The sequence below is a fragment of the Drosophila ananassae genome, chromosome 3R (genome assembly GCF_017639315.1).
Source record: "Drosophila ananassae strain 14024-0371.13 chromosome 3R, ASM1763931v2, whole genome shotgun sequence".
Classification (NCBI taxonomy): domain Eukaryota; kingdom Metazoa; phylum Arthropoda; class Insecta; order Diptera; family Drosophilidae; genus Drosophila; species Drosophila ananassae.
The window spans coordinates 28471655-28490380 of record NC_057930.1 but is presented as its reverse complement, the minus strand read 5'-3'; the positions used below and the strand labels follow the sequence as shown (position 1 = coordinate 28490380).

At 41.0% G+C, this 18726-nt stretch overlaps 1 protein-coding gene across 2 annotated transcripts in view; it reads right to left on the bottom strand.

The window, feature by feature from the left end:
- Positions 1–3782: 3782 nt before the first annotated feature.
- The window catches only part of LOC6497751, a 29832-nt gene continuing 14888 nt past the window's right edge, over positions 3783–18726 (bottom strand). The window contains exons 3-8 of one of the 2 annotated variants that reach the window (XM_032451736.2): positions 10385–10593; positions 8785–8920; positions 7511–7644; positions 5676–5798; positions 5425–5623; positions 3783–5107 (exon numbers count right to left, since the gene is read on the bottom strand). In XM_032451736.2, coding sequence (XP_032307627.1) covers positions 4674–5107; positions 5425–5623; positions 5676–5798; positions 7511–7644; positions 8785–8920; positions 10385–10593 — 1235 coding nt within the window. In that variant the 3' untranslated portion in view covers positions 3783–4673. The remainder of the gene's footprint in view (positions 5108–5424; positions 5624–5675; positions 5799–7510; positions 7645–8784; positions 8921–10384; positions 10594–18726) is intronic. The other variant, XM_001961389.4, reaches the window with a different exon arrangement.

Below are 18726 nucleotides of genomic sequence, written 5' to 3'. Positions count from 1 at the left end.
GGAAAAGCCGCCGCCGTGGAACAACCCCAGAAACCTCGTTTGCTACTTACTTTGTCGCATCATTTCACCATAGACGATGGCACTACCAGGCCACAGGATCCACTGGTATTCCCAGGCATCTCAGCCCCAAAAACTTAAACCGCAGCTGGAAAAAGCATGCCAACGCATGGACGCAGTGATTTGTCTCTTGTTTTGTTGTTCTTCAGCCAAATTTCTTCAGGCGACAGAGTAAATGTTTTCCATCCCCCGGAGGCTTCTCGCATACATAATTGTGGCGGTGGTCGTAGCAACCTTTCAGAATTCAAGAATTTAAAATAGTTCCGTACCTATGTATATATTATATCCAAAAATCTTCAGATTCTTTTCAATAAATGTTCTTTTAAAAAAACTAAAAAACTATACTACTATTCTAAAAAAAACGCATATTGAGTGTTGGTTGCTTATAAAAGTAAACATTTTGGTGGTAACGGTGGTGAAATAGCATCTACCATGACAGTTGGCAAAGAGACAAGGTGGCTTTTAGCCCAACTCAAAGACGTGTAAATTATATATATATATGTAAGAGCAAAAACTACCAAAACGCTTTGTTTGACTTAAATTTATGGTGATGTTTCTCTTTTTTTTTCTTCTTTTTTTTTTGTTCTTGGCAAGCTCCCAGCTGACTCATAGGAAGTGCCTGAGAATGGCAGACAGTGTCTGGCTGTCTGACAGTTTTTTCCAGAAATGTTTTAATTCCTCGGGCTCGAGACCATAATTTACACACTCATACTCCGGGGCTTCCAGCTGGTTGGTCGGCCATAAAATTCTTGTTTGACTTGCATTGCCGCCAATAATTATGTTTGCACATTTGTATAGTCTTTGGCGGCGCTTATTAAAATTTATATGACAATTCGTTAGTTTGTTGTCTGACAGAATGAAACAATGGGAAGCTCCTTACGAAGCTCTGGATTATTTTTGGTTGCCATAATTCGGGGTTGGGTGTCTGTTGGCAATGGAATTCGCACTTATTATAGCTTATTTTTGGTTTTATTAACCATTCGTTTTTGGTCCTCAACATATTTGGCCCATCAAAGATGATTGCATACTTTCTGGGTGCTGCGCCTGTTTATATGGCTAGTGAGCCCCAAAGCACGCACTAAAAAACCCTGCCATTGAATGGCTTCATATTTTTTATGATTTTATCAGTAAGCTCGCAAAATAAGCAATATTTTTTGAACATAACTTTTGGTTCTCATAGTTAACCGATTTTTATGTGGCTAACGATGATGATCTCTTGTCACAATGTTGCAAGAACAACATTATATTCAATATATTAAAACTTAAAAATTTTACTCACTGCAGTTCTCTTCCTTTTGTAGCGTAGTTTAAGAATATGGACCTTTGATCTAATTTATTTTGAAACTCAAAACCGAAACTTCTGGCAGACCATAAAGCAGCTTAAAATGTTTGGTCCGGCTAATTAGGGTGCCAGCCAGTAAAAATAACATCTCCCAGCAGCTTAAGAGCTTCCTCCATGAATTACAGATGCTGAAACTCACAACTTGAGACCAGCAAAGGAGAACCAAAACCAGAAACGTACAAAATAAATGTGAATCCAAAGAGAATTTTCCATTAACACACATATTCTCGAAGCAAAGACCAGGACCGGTTTTGCTTTTCTCTTTGCAACAAAAAGAATTTGAAGTTCGGTTTGTGTATTCTTGGACGATATGAAGCCAACATGGCAAACTGTCTGACAAAACCTCAACGTGCCACTAAAAGCATAATCATGCACTTAAGGAAAGCCCATCCGAAGGAAGTTGTAACTGCCAGGTGAAGGGTTCCAGCAAGGTTGCTCCTGGGGGTAGGGCTGCTCAGGTGCCAAAGCAACGCCCGTAGAACTTAAGTCATCATCATATAAATAAAAATTTATGGCTTTAACTGGTGCTGTGCGTGAGTTTGTTTGTGCGGTCACGAATTTGGAATGGAGCCCCGAAGTCATGGTTTGTGGTGTGAATGGTGTGTTGAAAGTTGGGGAGTTGAGGCGACATATGTGACTTTAATCGCGTTTTCTTTTGCCTCTGATACTTATAGTCCCATTTTATAATATTTAAGGACTGTTTCCATAAGTATTGATGTATAATCGTTGCAAAATTAAATACTTTACATTTAAAGAGAAACTAAAAATTCGACAACACGTCGTATGAGTGATATTCACAAAACACTAAGCTCATATTTATCTATCGTCTTATAAAAGTCTAATAATAATCTATATTTCAAAATATACCGTTTTTCCTCGAGCTTAAATAAAGCCCCTTAATATATGTTTGTAGCTAATGCGACAAACTAACGAGGGAAAGCTGCTTTCTCGGCTACTTTTCAAGTTAAAGTTATTATCCTGAGGGCAGGGCAGGTCCTTCAAGTGGCGCTTCTCTTATGCCAGACTTGACAAAACTCAGCAGACTTTTGAATAAATTTTCAATTTCCAGGACAACGGCTGCAGGAATAAGGGCGGGGAAGTGACACAGACAAAAACATCAGGGAAATTCAGCGTTATGAATATGTAGCTACATCTTCTTAAAAGTGTTCGTGTTGTTGGCTAAGTGAAAAGCTAAAGCCAAGTTGCGCCTGCAACATTTTTAAAAGCGGCTTTACTTTCCCTCTAAGACGTTGGCTTTATTAAATTTTTTTTTCGCCAAGCGAAAACTTTCTACCAGCTGCAGCCAACAAAGAATAAGAACTATCTGGAATAGAATAGAAAGTTCTCTGGCTTTCGCAGTCTTGTACTTCTTATTTGGTTTCATGTTAAATGCTTTTAGCCGCTTTTGTTAAGAAGTTTTGGCCGGAGTTGCGCCCGAAATGACAAACGATTTTCGTATTCGGTCGAATTATGATTTAATTTCGGTTGATTCGGTGATAAGAAACGGAAATTAATTAAGCCACTAAACAGCTGATAACAAATCCCCAATTAAAAATAGAGCAATTAAATTTAATGCCTCCAAAACAGAGGAATGTCGCCGCACCGAGCGAATGCGGTCCGAACGAAGTGCGACCATTTCTCTTTGTGGTCAACCGCCATTAACGTTTATTACACCCACCGATGGCGGCAAAAACCAAAGAGCACATGAACAAAAAGAAAGCCCCGAAAGGAAAAACCAAATGAAATAAAGAAACCAACAACAGAAATGGACGAAAAAATATAATTAAAAATAAACATTAAGCGGTGACAGACAATGGACGAAACCGAAGAAAATTCACAATCCAAAGAAGGACCAAGAGTAAAAAAAGCCATAGGAAAGAAGTGCGACCAACGGAGAAATGGGTAATAAAGGAAAGCAGCAGCGGCCAGGTGAAAATTGCATTAGTTTGGGCGACAGAGGGCTAAAGGCAAAGGACGGGAGTGAAAAAAGGACATCAGATCGGAGGGCCATCTTGGTCACACTGTGCAGCGGCATTTTAGGCGCTTAATTGAGCGTTTTAGTTATGCTAATTGTTTGTGAACCAGAATAAGGAAAACAAGCTAATGGCCAGATGCGAGATGTCCATTCGGATTTCGTTACAGGTCCCCAGCCCCTGGGATCGTTTTATTGTTTGTCATTTGTTTAAGGGGAGATCTCGAGCTCATTATGGGATATAGCTCCTGGGGTGGTTTTGGGCAGATTCATGAGTAATTTGTCCAGGGATTCCAACAAATGTACACTAATTAATTATGTTGGCCTCTGACGAAGAATAGAGGACGAAGTGCTATAAACTTATATAATTATGAATTTCAATCTAACGACCACGTTTAAGAAAAATCTCCATTTAGTTCTCTTCTGATTTTTATTTTGATTATCTACCGTAAATACTTATAATATACATATCTTTTATCCATCTGTCTATCGTGTTCCAATTATATATTATATACAAGTACAATACATATATTCTTTTACATGTGTAGGCAATATTTAAACTTAGGATCTAATTGCTTAACTTTGCCGTTCGTTTGCTTTTTGGTTTTGGGGCAAATACATTTAGGCATATTAAGTATAACTTTATATAGTACATATACATATACATAAACATCATTTATATGATTTATAAATAATCTTGACTTTGATATATATAAATATATATAAATGTATAGAGAACTAAGAATTAAAAGCTTAGCACAACATGTTTTCTTTTTCTGGCTTTTCGACTCATCTAATGACACGAAAACTAAGTGGGGAGCGGCTTCCAAATGGTTTCAAATCATTGAATGCAAAAAGTTTTATGGAGTCCATCTTTAATTCATAATTTAATTAAATCTAATTAATTAAATCTAAAGCTTTTCCTGAAGTTTGTATGAGCCGGAAACCATTTCGAACCCTTATCTCCTCCGCCCCGAAAAAGTGAACATATAAGTATCGCTGCAGCGTGTTTCTGGTAATTTTATTTTGTATTTTTACCTAAATGCATCTGAAGTTACTTTGAGCTATCTGAAACGAGTGTCTTTGTGGTAGTGTAGGTGTATAAATATTTTAGATACATTTTGCTGTAGCTTCTGGGTCTTGGCCTTGGGCTGAAATAGTTCCCATATCCTTTTCTTCCTTATTTAGCTGGACTCCCTCGACCACCTCCACGTCCACCTCCATCTCCGCTTCGGTTTTTGGTTTGAACCTCACGTCCTCCCCATCCCTGAAGTGTGGCACTAGAGTTGCGTGACAATGGAATCATGTTAATTGCCGGGTGCTTCTGCCGCTCCTGTTTGTGCTGAGGGTGATGGTGCTGCATCCTTGCCAGCTGCAGTCGGAGGCCCGCAGGCATCTCTTGTGCTTTGTTGCAATGACCCGCATACCTTGTGTCCGTCGGATCTGGCAATGCCTCCTGCCCGGGCGGCCCTGGGTGCTCTGGCTGCGCGAGTTTTGGGTTTTGCAGGTGTTGCACACACTCTCGGTCTTTGACGCCGCCTCCAACGGCGATGACACTAATTGCCTGCCGAGCGTCCAACTGAGCGCCGCCAGAAACAGTCCGCCTCCGCCTGCCGCCCAGGACTGACTTAGGCGGGAGCTGGACGACCCGGCTCCTCGCCATGCTGCGCCCCCATCCTCTACACCGTTGTCTATTCCATCATCTTCTTCGCCTGGGAATACAAAATAAAACAAGTCTAGCGAGAAATAGAAAGAGACGCAGACAAATGCAGGCCATGTATTCAATGTTCTTCTGTAGTTTGCAATTTTTCTCCTAACTGACTACAGGGGAGCTTGTGTAGCTTGAACCAAAGTGTTTTTTAGGCCACATCAAAATCATTGACAGTCCCTTTCTGCCCAAATATGACTGCACCTTTTAATGAAAGAGACATAGATTGCACAGTAAAAAACGAAATTCAAGATACACAAGTTCAACTGTAGCCTTATATTTTTTCATTTTTCTCGAGTGTATATGGATAAGTGTTTCCTAGCACTAATTGGCTGTTCTACTCACCCTGCAGGTGCGTCAGGAAGCCATTCTTCTTGCTGTGGAACTGGTCTTCCTCGTGAAGCGTGTACTGGTCATAAAACTCGTCGGGGCTAACCCTGTTTCCATTGGCCCCATTTCCGTATTTCGTGAACGGATCCACCTCGAGAACGGTCTTTTCGGTGGTCTTCCAATAAATGTCATGCAGCTGGGCACTGCAACGAAGCTGCAAAAGGGAAAATGAAGCCAGTAACCAACTTAAATCCAATTTTATTTACCTTTAGCTTTCCATTATCAAAGTGCTGATCGGTTACAACAAAATGAATACCCACAATCGAGGATTCCAGGTCATTGCGAGATTCTCTGACAACTTTGTGGTGACGCACGTGGGAAGGATTGACCTGGCAAAAATTAACACAATATTTGAATTGGGGACAATATTTGAATTCGAAAAGGGGAAGGATGTATTGAGTCTAATTTAGGCTATCAAAGCACTTCATTCGGTCGGCTTTATTGAATGTCCAATCAGTTATGAAAATGAGTTCAATGGACTTTGCTCCCGTTGACATTTGACATATTTTCAATTTTGTCAGCTTTAATTGACTTCTGGACTGCTGAGTAATTTGCTTTATGCATCAGAGTGACCGATTAGCAGTCCGAGATATTTCGTTGTTGGGGGAAACATTGGTTTTTGTGCTTGTTACCCGATTATTTCGCAAGTGGTTCACTACGGATGCCAGACTTGTGGTGTGTTTTTGGTGGTTTTTTTTATGTATTGTTAAGCGTATTTTGTGAACGAGAGCGAACGGCAGGCGAGGTGTGTAGAGGATTAGGGACATTCAATCGACCAAGCGTGGCCAACTCGACTCAACTCGACTCAATTCGCCAAACCAATTCAGCGCCATTCGCTTTTCTATTCACCCAAACCCGCCATTGTGGTTTGTCTGTATATACGTATTCACGCATATGTATGTGTATGAGTGCATGGGTGTGTTTTGTGAGTGTGTGTTCTGGGAGGAGGGAAATGGACGTGTGCGTGTTGGCTTTGTTTCCCACTGCCTGTAACCCGTTTTCAGTTTCCGGTGGAGCTCCTATAATGCAGCATCAATAAGCATTGTTTGCCGTTGACTGATGCTGAAATTGCAGCTGCCGTCTCTTTCTACGATAGACTCCCCCTCTCACTCTGCTCTTCGCCATTTTTGTGCAGGAAACGCAAGCTAATTATTTAGGCAGGCGTCTTTTATTATTTAATTTCCCATATGGCTGATGGCATGTTCACGCCAAATTAAACAATGCATTGTTTGTCTGGAAAAGACTAAATTGACTTGGTTAAATAAAAATAGGATTTCAATTCTAATGCAGCGGTTAGGAGTGCGACACTGCTAGCATTATTAAATCATATGTTGATATGCCGGCGATAAAATATCTCAACATTTTTAGGGATACTTTGAAATCGCTTCCTAAATAGACAAATAAGCCCTGAATCGTCTGGAGGGCCTATTTAAATAAAAGTATGCGAGGAAGTTAATGGTTCGGCTTACCACTCCCGCCGGGAACATTAATTTTCACCGTAACCGGAGTGCTTGCCACGGACGTGTGCTCATTCAGTGGGCGTAGATCTCGACAAGTGGAAAATATAATTGAGAAATGTAAAATGCAAAGCTGTGAAAATTGCCCCCCGACTCGAGGGTACTTTCAGACCTCTCTTAATTCCGCACATTTCCCAAGCCCATTTCCATATCCCCCGATTGCCAGATACGCAAGCACATATGCACAAATGTATGGATGAAACGATGGCCGAAAATAAAAATTGCACCTAAAATTTGACGTTCTGGGCATGGGCGGCATAATGTATGGTTATAGGAGGAGTTGGGATGCGTTGATCTCCACGAATGCGTCTGTTTTTCTGGTAATTACAGAACGAGCTTAACCCGTATTCCCGGATACCCCGTTTCCAAAAACAGACGCATAAATTTCCACCAGATGCCAGAGCTTGAAAACAAGAAAATTGTGTTTGCATAATTCCCGGCGCTTGCAAGGGCGTCGAATGTGCATTGCTGGTTGGGGTTGGGTAGGGGGTAGGGCGGTATTTTTCAAGGGGGGTGGTACTCACCTCTTCATTATTCACTGTCCATGTGAGATTGGCCGCCGGTCGCGAGTGGCGCGATGTGCAATTACCTCGCAATATGTCGCCGACCCGATATCGAGCCCGTATTCCCGTTATGAATGGCGGATTGTGCGGCGTTTCTGGAAGAGAAGAGTGGAGCATGAGAGTAAAACGAGATGGCAGCAGTTTACAGGTGAAGCAGATCGCTTGTCACTATATTTTTGATACTCTGCGGCATTCGGAAAAACCAGAGTGCGGCCAAAACCCTGACCCCACCTGTCCGCCTGTCAATTGGGATGGCTAAGTGGGAGTGTGTGAGAGGGATTTGAGGGTGTGTGTGCAACAATCAATGTCCGACAGCTGCATCTGTGTGGATGTGTATCATGTGCATGTGCATGGCAAGAGGCCATTTCATAATTGAAATAATTACGAGATCTCCTGGGCAGTTCTCCGGACCTACAATTTAATTGCGTGCTCCAGCCTAGATCCCAAAAATCTTTACATCAATGAAACTCGAAAGCTGACAAGGACCCATTCTCTAAAGGATATTTTCCACAAAAATAATTCCTCTTAATGTCCATCATCTAGATATTTGGAATGTCGGAATGGAGACCAGGCAGTCGCACACATCCGCATTTGTGACACAAAACATGAAATACACACTTCCCAAAGTTTGTCAAGCCAATTTAAGCTTACCTACGTCAACAAATGGACGTAGGAACCCGTCGAAGGCTCTTCGTCCCACCACATTACTATCCGCCCACTACCGCCTCCCTCTCATACACCCACGCATTCAGTTTGTCAGCTTATTGACCGTCGCTTAAACCATTGGCAAAACATTTGCTCTCAAGGTCTTTATTTTGTTTGCTGGCTAAATATCTTCGTCTTTATCTCGTTTAGCCTCAAATTTGTTTGTACTTTGTCCGTCTTCCTGCCAAAACATTCGAGCTCGGAGTTTATTTTTAAGTTTTATGTCCAAAGTCTTAGTCCACACACATTGGCCTGGCTCAGACTTGGTCCGCCCAATTGAATATGACAGTTGGCCGACTTGGAAAGTTATCTTTGCCTCCGGGAGTCGAAGTTGAAAAGTTTTCTTATTTTCTTTTTGACGTGGAACGTACTTTAAATAAAAATTAATTAAGTTTTGAAAAACAAACATTTGCACTCAGAATATAAAATTCCACTCCAATCCAGAAACTATTTAATAAAAGTGAGAATAATGGGCGCGGGAAGCATTTCCTTTTCCGATTTTCACAGGACCCCGAATTTTTTTCACTTACCAATAACTTCCAATTCGGCGGCCGCTATTAATGTATGAAATGAGGGCGCATCCGCAGATACTTCGCAACTGTATTTACCGGATGTAGCCATTGTAACTGCATCGAGTACCACTTGGCTCTCGTTCGAGGACATTCGCTGTAAAATGAAAAAAATGAAGGCGTATTGAGGATATTCGAGTGCACACAATAAAAGTTCGATTTTATTTTAAAATCCAGGACGCACATATTCATATTTATTTATACATATCGTATATCCGCATACACAGATGAAACATTGTCCAACAAACGTATCTCCCTGGATTGCTTCCGGTTTCTATATATTCGGTAGTAAAATATTTTTTGCACATTTTAAGAGGCTTTCAATAATAAAGATGAAAACGAATATGCATTCTTTGGCTATCGACGAGGCTTTTATTCAAACATTCATTTTTATGTTTTCACATACCTTATAATTGCTAAAAAAAATGCAAGGTATTAAACAAATTCCTCTTTAATACAATATCTGTTTTAGTATATTTTTTTAACCTTTTTAGGTTATAAAAAAAGTGGAACTATTTTCTATTATTTTTTAAACTTGATAAATTTTCTTTCGTTTGTGTTTGCCAGACTATATTGGCGGGAAACATTTCTATTCTTCTGCTATTGTCACTATATTTGATAGAGAATAGCTCTTCAAATGCAAAGAATGTTTTTATCTTATTTTTTCTCACATGAGTTGGAAAAATATATTTGAATGAAAAATAGAAATTCCCGCACAAAAGCCGTATGCAAATAAATAAAATGCCAACGTGTTTCTTTATATGCCTGAATAATTTTTGAACCAATTTAAAAATGCCAATATTTATTGAAAAATATTGCCAGCTACCTCGAACGTATTTCGAAACTATAAAATAAATAAAAAACCAAAAAAGTTCAGGACCCGAAACGGATTCTCAATGCTCGGAGAATGTGGATGTGTGCGCGTTTCTATTTTTCCGGATCGTAACTGCGATGAAGCGGAAGTTAAAAACCGTGTTTTGATTTGATTGTGCATTGAAATTTCTCGTGATTCCATCCATCGCCTCCCCACACTCCTGACCATTCTTTTTAACTGTAGCAACGCGTTCAATTTGAATGCCTGGAAACGCAAATGTTTTACATTGTTGAAGCCGCAACCCGTTTAGTTTAGTTTAATTTATTTGGTTCATGTTTTTTGCGTGCCCTCTTTTTTATTGGCGGTGCAAATGGCATGCATAGAACCAAAACACAAATCTGTGGGTGGAATATTTTTAGTATTTTTAAATAACAGTTCTCTAGTGCCCTCAAAGTTACGAATTTGGGTGGACTGTAAAGCAAATGGACAATGTCCGTTGATTGTTTGATGGCCGTATTGTCAACATTTTAAATCACAGCCTTGAATAAACTGCCATTTTATTCTACAAAGATATTATTCTCTCAGATCCAGAATTACATGAAAACATGAAAAAATAAGAAACTCACTAAATACGGCCATTATAAATTCTCTCATGATGTTTTTTGGCAGTTCTTCTTTGTAATTTAGGCCTCAAATAAACATAAGTAGACAAATAGTTTGTTTATTGGAAAACACCCATCCACTCACCTTCACTTTGACACCTGGAAAGTGAAAGACTTTCATTGGCGGAGTCTCCTTCGGTGTATATCGGTAGAACTCCCGACGTCCCTTGTACCATTTCACGGAGTACAAGCTGTCGTCTTCGATGTCGTAGAAGCATTTCAGAATCGCCTTCTCGTTCCGCCTCACCGCATGAGGAACTCGCACTCGGACATCTCTTAATGCGGCGATCAGCTCTGAAATTAAAAAATAACACAAAAAAATGAAAAACAAACCTTCCAACAAGACCATTAAATCATTTGGGCTTTCAGCGCATTGGACCTGAAAAGGGAACTAAATAAACAATTCCCACAGGCTTTGTCTAATAGGAATCAACTGGAAGTGATAAAAATCATCACAGGCTCATTTTTAATTTACAATTTGCTTTTATTTTATTATCAATTTCATTTTTGTTTTATGACAATCGCCGCCCTTGTTTTTCTACTTTGGTTTACGGCGTTGTGCATAATTTATGGCAGACACTTTCAGTTTTATTATTTGGAATTTTTATTAAATAAATCCCCAACGGCTTTTATTGACTCAACGATTCCCACGGTATTTTAGATATTTGTCGGATGTTCTGATTTACCCTTCAAAAAAGAACTGTCGTTTTGAATATTGTATGGTGAATGAAAATATAAATATAATCTATTTATAACCCGAACTTTGTGTATTTATGTTATACGTATTTAAAACCACATTCTGTACATATTTTTTTTTTAAATAATAGGGTACCTTGAATTCGACCAGTCTCTGTTGGTTTTGGCCATTTTTAATGTTTAGTCTGATCACGTATTGACATGACTTTGGGCACGGCTTTATGCCACAAATCTCTAACTGACTGAACTCTCTCATACCCCAAAGCGCCCGCACAGACTATCATTCATACATGTTTAATACAGGAAAATTTGTACAGTTTTTTCTCACTTTTTTATTGAAGAATATTTTCATCCTGACTTGGCAAAATAAATCGGCTTATAACGAAGCGGAAGGCCCGTGGGTTGAAGAGGCCCAACCCTTCAGCTGTTTGAAGTTATTACATTCCTGTAAAATGTGAATAATTTGTTGTCTGATTAAGTGAGATGGCATGAAAAACAATTTTATTGAATGCCTTGTAGTGCAGCAGTTTATTAGTTAATCGTTGTTAAGAACAGCCTGCCTTCGGCCTGTGGTCAAGAAGTTACGTATCATTCAAAATCTAGAACGGAAATCCTTAGCCACATTCCGGAAAATTGCATTGCCCTTGAGACATACTCAAACCTCAATTTGCTTTTATTATGACTCCTCTCTCCAGCCACTCCTGCCACTAATGTCTGCCCCACTGTCATTTAGCGCCTTTTGCCTTCTGTGGCTCCCATTTCATGCCACACTAAATAGACAAGGTTGCAACAATCCGGCAACAAATGAATGTCCAAACAACCTGGCACGAGTGTGGGAGGTGCATTGTAAATCCCATCAAATAACTGTAATTGCAAAGTTTTTACAGCCAGACACGAGCCGCACGCCTACTGCCGCAAGAGGGGCCGCCACCAGAATGGATACCACTTCGACCCCAGTACCCGCCCCCCGCAGCAAGAACAATGCACATGCAACCAGACCATTTGTCCGGGGAGGTGGCCTGCATAGAAGAGCACCACCAGGACTCCAGTGGCAGGACTACTCCTCCGTCCAACCCGGAGGAGGCGGAACTTCTCACAACGTGTGCAATAAATATGAATAACGAGCACAACGTGAGTGGCATACAAAGTAAAAACGAGACCGCACTCGACGTGGTACCAGCGGCAGGGAAAGGGCAATGCCAGATTCTACGGGACGGGTGTCCTTGGGGACCATCCTTGCCTCATCCGGCCTCATTGTTGGCGACACGCGGCGGCAAATATTTGCCTTTGCTGCTGTGCTTTTGTTTAAATCTTGTTTATGCAACATGCATGACATATATTAAGAAGTGACGACCAGACTCGTCCCATCTCAAGTGTCAAACAAATGACCGACAGCCCCGTGATTTACACTCGGCCACCGCCATATCCTCGGAGAGTCCCAAGTGTTGGCCCAGTTAACAGATTGTTCTGCGGGTTGGTTACTTTTGTCCAGCTCAAGGACTTTAGTTGGATTATGCGAGAGCGTGTAATCGAATTGGACAACGGGCTGTGTCCCTGCAGCCTTCAAATCTGGTAAAGCCAAATAAAATCTTCAATATCTTTAATATTACTTAAATTTCGTATTCTTGGAAAGGTGAAAAAATGTTGAAAAACTTTGTAAATGAATTGCAATGCATTTTTTTTTTTCAACTTTAAATGCATTATCCCTTGGAGTTAATGACATCTAAAGTTCTTACCTGAGCAGCCCTTTTCTTTGCCCTGAGTTGTTGAAATTATGACACATTGTGTCAAAGCATGTTTCTGAAAGTTCCGAGCAGCTAATTGAAAAGACTAAAACTATAAAGAAGCAAACTGAAAGTTTTGGCAAACTATGAACCCCTGACCCCACCGCATTATGACCTCAACTGGCACATAATTTCCCTTCCACATGAAGTCCTGGCCAAGAGCAGCATTTGCCTGACTGACCACACAGTTTACCCCAAGAAACTGGCGAATAACTATGAGTTCCTTGGCCAAGTGGAAACTTTGCAAAGTCCAAGTTTATGGGGCTTGGCTTTTGAAATGTGCATAACGCCGACTTACACTTGCACTCAAGCAACAGATGGGAAAGGCGGCAGTCTGCAGTTTTAATTTTCTATTAGCCTGGTCGACAAGTTCACGAAACTTGCTCAGATCACTGGGGTTGCTCTCGAATCCTGTCGAGCAATTACCCCCGACATCGGGACATATCTGGGGAGTTCTGGCGCCAAATTTATCATAATTTGTGCTGACGTTAAAAATGCAAAATCGCTTCACAGTGTAACCCAATACGAGCTCCAGCTCCGCAAAACCCATAACGGCCACTATTAGTGTCCCCGAGTTGGGTAGTCATTATTCAGTCAGATTTGACTACCATCTGGGGTTATCAGTCTCCCTCTTGCCAAAGCCAAGCCGAGAAGGGAGGTCCTTTCCGGGCTGTTTATTCAGGCGGACTTGACGCCATCGCGTCGGGGATGCTCGACTCCACGTCTGCCGTCCTTTGGGGGTGGCTTGAAAAATTGTTGACAATTCTAGCTTAATGCATTTTTATGTCACTTCTTTTGGTTTGGCGAAAATGAATGCTGCCACAGCCACTGCTGTTGTTGTTGTTTGTCCTGCACAAACACAAACGCAAACACATCCAGTCAGTCACTCACATATGAGCACTCCTCACTGCACTCGTAGTTCCACCAATTCTGACCAAGTTGAAGCAACCCAGCCTGGCCCAGCCACACACCACCCCCTCTCAGTGTTGCCTTTGCCGGATCGGCGGAGCCATTCAACGCCGACATTCAGGACTCGGTGGCAGGGTTCTGTGTCTGTCCTTTGTGTTGATTATGAAATTTAAGCACAAAAACCCCGGTCTCAGTCTGGGTTCCCCTCTTTGTTTACGCTTAAAGAGTTTGCTGCTCGGTGTTTGCCATTTAATGGCACATTTTCCACTTTTCCTTACAGACAAATTGTAGTCCGTTTGGTTTAGGGGTTTGGGGCCTTTTTCATTAAATTTAATGCCTTTCTATGTAACTTTGAACAGATTTCTGCCGGAGTGTTTGCAATGTTTCATCCCTAACGCCCGCAAGTATCTCCAGGCGTTCTCTAATGCAATTAACTAAAAGCTTACCCTCAATATGTTTCGTTAAAACTTTATCGAAAACTAAAGTTTTAAAAACGTTAGTATGAAGCTTACATAAACAGCTAAATTACACTCAAAAGAGAGTAAGTTTTTAAACAGATACTTGAATAAAAATGACTTCAACAATGGTTCGTTAATAGCCCTGTAGCTTTGTCTTAGACCTCTCATAATCGCCCGTTCTGATTCAGAATCAGGCAAGGGCCCTCGAGCAACGACAAATCCAACAAGACTTAGCCACTTTTGCTCTGCAGCGCAAAAGGCAAAGCCAACTTAACATCCTTGGCCATTTATTTAAAAACTAAATAAGACAAGCATCGCTAAATCGCCAACTAAGCTTATAAAATCCCACGAACAAGTGGCCAAGTGTAAAGCAACGTGGGAAATGTTCAAGTACGAGAAGGGGGTGGATAGATTGAGAGAGATAGCGCATAGTTTAGGGGAACTGGAACTTGGAAGGTCGCGAGGTGAAAAGCCATGAAAAAGTGCCGGGGATCAAACAACTGAAAGCGAACACAGTCACACGGCTTGGCTAAGTAATAAAAGAAGAATACGAGAAAAAATGGTGGCCTCCAGAAGGATTTTAAAAATAAAAAATCTAGCGTTTTATGTGGTGTCTGCTCCCTTTTTAAAACCAACACCCTCCAGACCCCAGCCTCTCCTACTCGTGCCTTTTGAAAACCCTTGACTCACTCTTTTGTGCACGGTTTCTAATCTAACGCTGGAAATTGTGCAGGAATTTGTTGCAATGAGCTTTTTATTATCCGTTTTCGATCCTTCGCTCCCTTTCCAACACATATGTATGTGTGGCAATCGGCGGTCTCGTCCCTCTCTCTCTCGTCCTTTTTTGGCATTTTTTGCACGCTTTTGCATTCCTTTGCCGATCCGAGAGGCGAAAATTGCAGTGGCAGCGGGTTTTTCCTCGCACGGAGCACAGGTGGAAATTTATACAGTGTCCGTGTTGCCACGCCCCCTAACACACTCACACACACACATACAGAAATGCACTAACACACTTACCGTCCGCCTCGGGCAGACGTTCAAATTATTTGAGGATTTGTTAAATTTTTCGGTATTTTTTGTCCACCTTTCCACCATTTTATTTTTATACAATTTGTCGTGGCAAGGCGAACAAAATGGGACACACAAGTGTCTGTTAAATGGTAGTTTCGGCCGAGGGGATCGCTGTTTGTGGACTGTTTGGGTTCAAGGCTCCTTTTATTTTCAGGTGGCTCGCTTTCTATCGCGAAAGAGCTGGCAACTTGTTGACCTGTAAATAACTTGAGTTTAACGAAGAGATTAACGTTCCAGATTCGTTGCTGAAATTTTATATATTTCGTGATGTCGGAAACGGGAAATGAAAACCAGAGAGATGTAAAATTTTGATTCACAATCTCTGAATGGAATAAAGTGTTTTATTTGGTTCTTCGAGGTCCCTCTGCCTTTTGTTGTAGCTCAAGTGGAAAATAACATAAAATTCTAGCATAGACTCATATGATCATCTCCATATATGACGTTTATGTTCATTTTTTATACAATTGGGTAAATTAAATGCAAATACTGTTCATAAATAAAACTTATCTCCGATCCTTGGCCCCAGAAACTACTTTAGAGATCCACTCAAAGATAAGATATTGCTCAGCCACCCCGCCAGTTATTCCAAATGTCCTCCTTCTTATCTTATCCACTGTGCACATGTAAACCCACCCCTGCCACACCCCCGCAGATTTCACCCTTGGAATTAACCCTCCCCGTTTTGCACCAGCAAGCCATATTACTTTGCGAGACGGGCAGAACGCGTAATTTTTAATTTACCATGACATAAATCGTATAAAACTGTCAAATTCACTAAAAGCAAAGAGCAACAGCCTGTCCTCTCTGACTGCAGTGTTCTTTATCCAAAGACATCCTTCTGGGCGAAAATTATGTCTCAAATACACAGGAGGGTGTCGAAAGTCAACAGAGGGTAAGCAAAAAGGCCAGGAAAGGTGCCAAGCTAGAGGGGGCTTCGGTGGGGCGGCTTGAAAACAAAGCAAAACAAAGCCAAGCCACGCAGGATTCCCCCCAGCAGAGCAGGATGTCGGCCCAGGACTCGAAACAGGCATTAATAAGTAAATCTTCAGCATGTGACGGCTATCAGTGGCACTTCCGCTTCGAAAACCGAAGCCATTTATATTTTATCTTGTGCTCGTCCTCGTCCTTGTCCTCGTACTCGCCTACGTAACGGTTCATGGGAAGCGAACTTCTCTAAAGTTCCAGCTCCTGCGAAATGAAGTTGCCATGTAAGTCCCTCTGCGTCCCCCAAGATCTGGGGAGTTCCCCCAACGCTCAGTATGTGGCAGTATATGTTTTGCCGGTCGTGCCGGAAGTTGCAATTCCTGCTCTCAATGCCTATAAATTTAAGTTAGTCTTTTGCGGAACTTATCCTGCTCCAGTGGCTGTTGTTGTTTTGTCATGTTTTGTTATCCTATTTGTCCTTTGCCAGCAAGTCCGGTCCGGGCCAAAGCCGTAACATATATTTTGGCTTGACTTAACACTCTGGCTGTTGATTTTCGGTCAAGGATTGGATTAGTTTAATTAGCCGTACAGAGGTGACACAAAACAAGATAAATGATTAAAGTTTAAATTTAAAGCGAAAATCGGTTAAATATTCAGTAAAAGGAATTGATAGCAAATGGCTTTTGACGAACGCCAAAAATAGTTTGGAAAACAGTATCTTAAAGATTGTTAAATTTCAAGTTCCATTATAATTCCTTTTTTTTGGGAATTGAAATGTCTACCATGTCCACCCAGTCGCTGTGAGTGACATTATGATAACCCAGTGACAGCTATTTGCCAAATCAGACATGAACAATGTCGGAGTGGGTGGCTTCCTGGGGGTGGGCCTGCTGGCAGGAAAGGGGCTTTGTGTAAATCAATTGATTGGCAATGCGTTTTGATTGCCAGCCAAAATTTGGTACTCTCACGCGACGACGGATTGGAAAGATTTGTGGGCGAGGGTGAATTGATTGGGAAGCTAAGTGCGGGGCGGAAAAAGAATACCAGTGGAAGGGTCTTTTCATTTAATATATTAATACCCGACATGCACCCCGATGCTTTATTGTCTAGGAATCAGCAAATAGACATTTGAAAGAACCTTCGACGAAAGCCAGCTGAATCGAAATTGCAAATTAAAGCGACTTGTGTTAATTTCTCTGGCCTACAGTTCATTGCCACAAATCACCAATGTGGATCTGTTCCATTTACTTACAAATAAGGGGCTGCGGCAGTGGTATTTGGAAATTTATGGAAAACCAAACGTATAGCTCTTAGCTGACAGCTGCAGCTCGCTCTCATTCGTTGGGACTCGACAAACAAAATAGGGTTCAATAAAAGTTTCGCAATGAAAGAAGAGTATTGACGATTAGTGGATCTGCTGGTCTGGACAGTAAAATTATTTGAAAAATATATAAAATTTAATTTTATTGGAAATAAAGTAATTTCTAGCTGGAAAGCTGCAACAACTGGTATTCGGTTTCTTCCTAAGGCTGATACTTCAGCTTATATACTGTTTATCAGATAATCGGATCATATTGTTTTACTAGGACTCGGAAAACTCGTCCTTTGTAAGCGCATGAATATTATTCCCTCAGAAATATTTTTATCTCTGCATTTTTTCCTTATTTTGAATTGGGAATATTTTTTCATGTATTTATGTACTTTGAGCTTGTTTTTCCTCTTGATTTATTTTAATATTTTATTACTTTTCTCCTTTGATACAAAATGCATTTTGGGCTATTTTCTTCTTTGGTTTCCAAGCTTCGATTTATCTCGCCACGATATTTTTCCTTTTATGGGAAAATAGGATTTATTTCTTATTTATCCTGGCTTGTGTACAGCAAACATTTTACAAAATGTGCCTTGCCGATATTTGGGTGAAATTTTAATGTAATTTGTTGATGTTCGTGTTCATACTCGGAGCTTTAAATAAGTGCCGGAAAGTTTTTAAATTGTTTTGCTGAGAATGGCTAAGAAATGGTTCTTGTATGTTATGTTTGTTGTAAACTGGTCTAATGAAAAACTGAAAATTTTGATTTTTAAAGTAATTATACAAAAGAAGAGAGAAGTAAGATAGTAATGCAGAATACGCCATAGCAAATATGCATGTTGAAAAGCTACCATCGATTGACAAACTCGAGTTAACTTGACCCCAATCACACATGTCACATTCACTCGCACCAAATGCAATTGGTCGAAAAGGTCCTTCGAATTGGGGCCAAAGTTGCTAACAAATTAAACTCAAATTACCTTTCTTCTGCAGTGTATGTATCAATATACAAATGCATCAAACATCAGACATCAGAAAATTGACGGCCTCGGCCTACCGCAACCACAATAAATGTGGGGGGCCAAGGTCCGCAGGCATTAAAGTGGGTGCCCGGAGGGGTCAGGACAATTACCGCTGGGTCAGAGGGTGGACACTACAGAACAATAGCTTCCTGCTTTCTGAGTGCTAAAGTTTTCATGTGTCTCATGGCATGCTGACCCCACCACCCCACGCATCATATCCTCCGGCTGTTCGTTCACAAACCGAGGACCCCGAC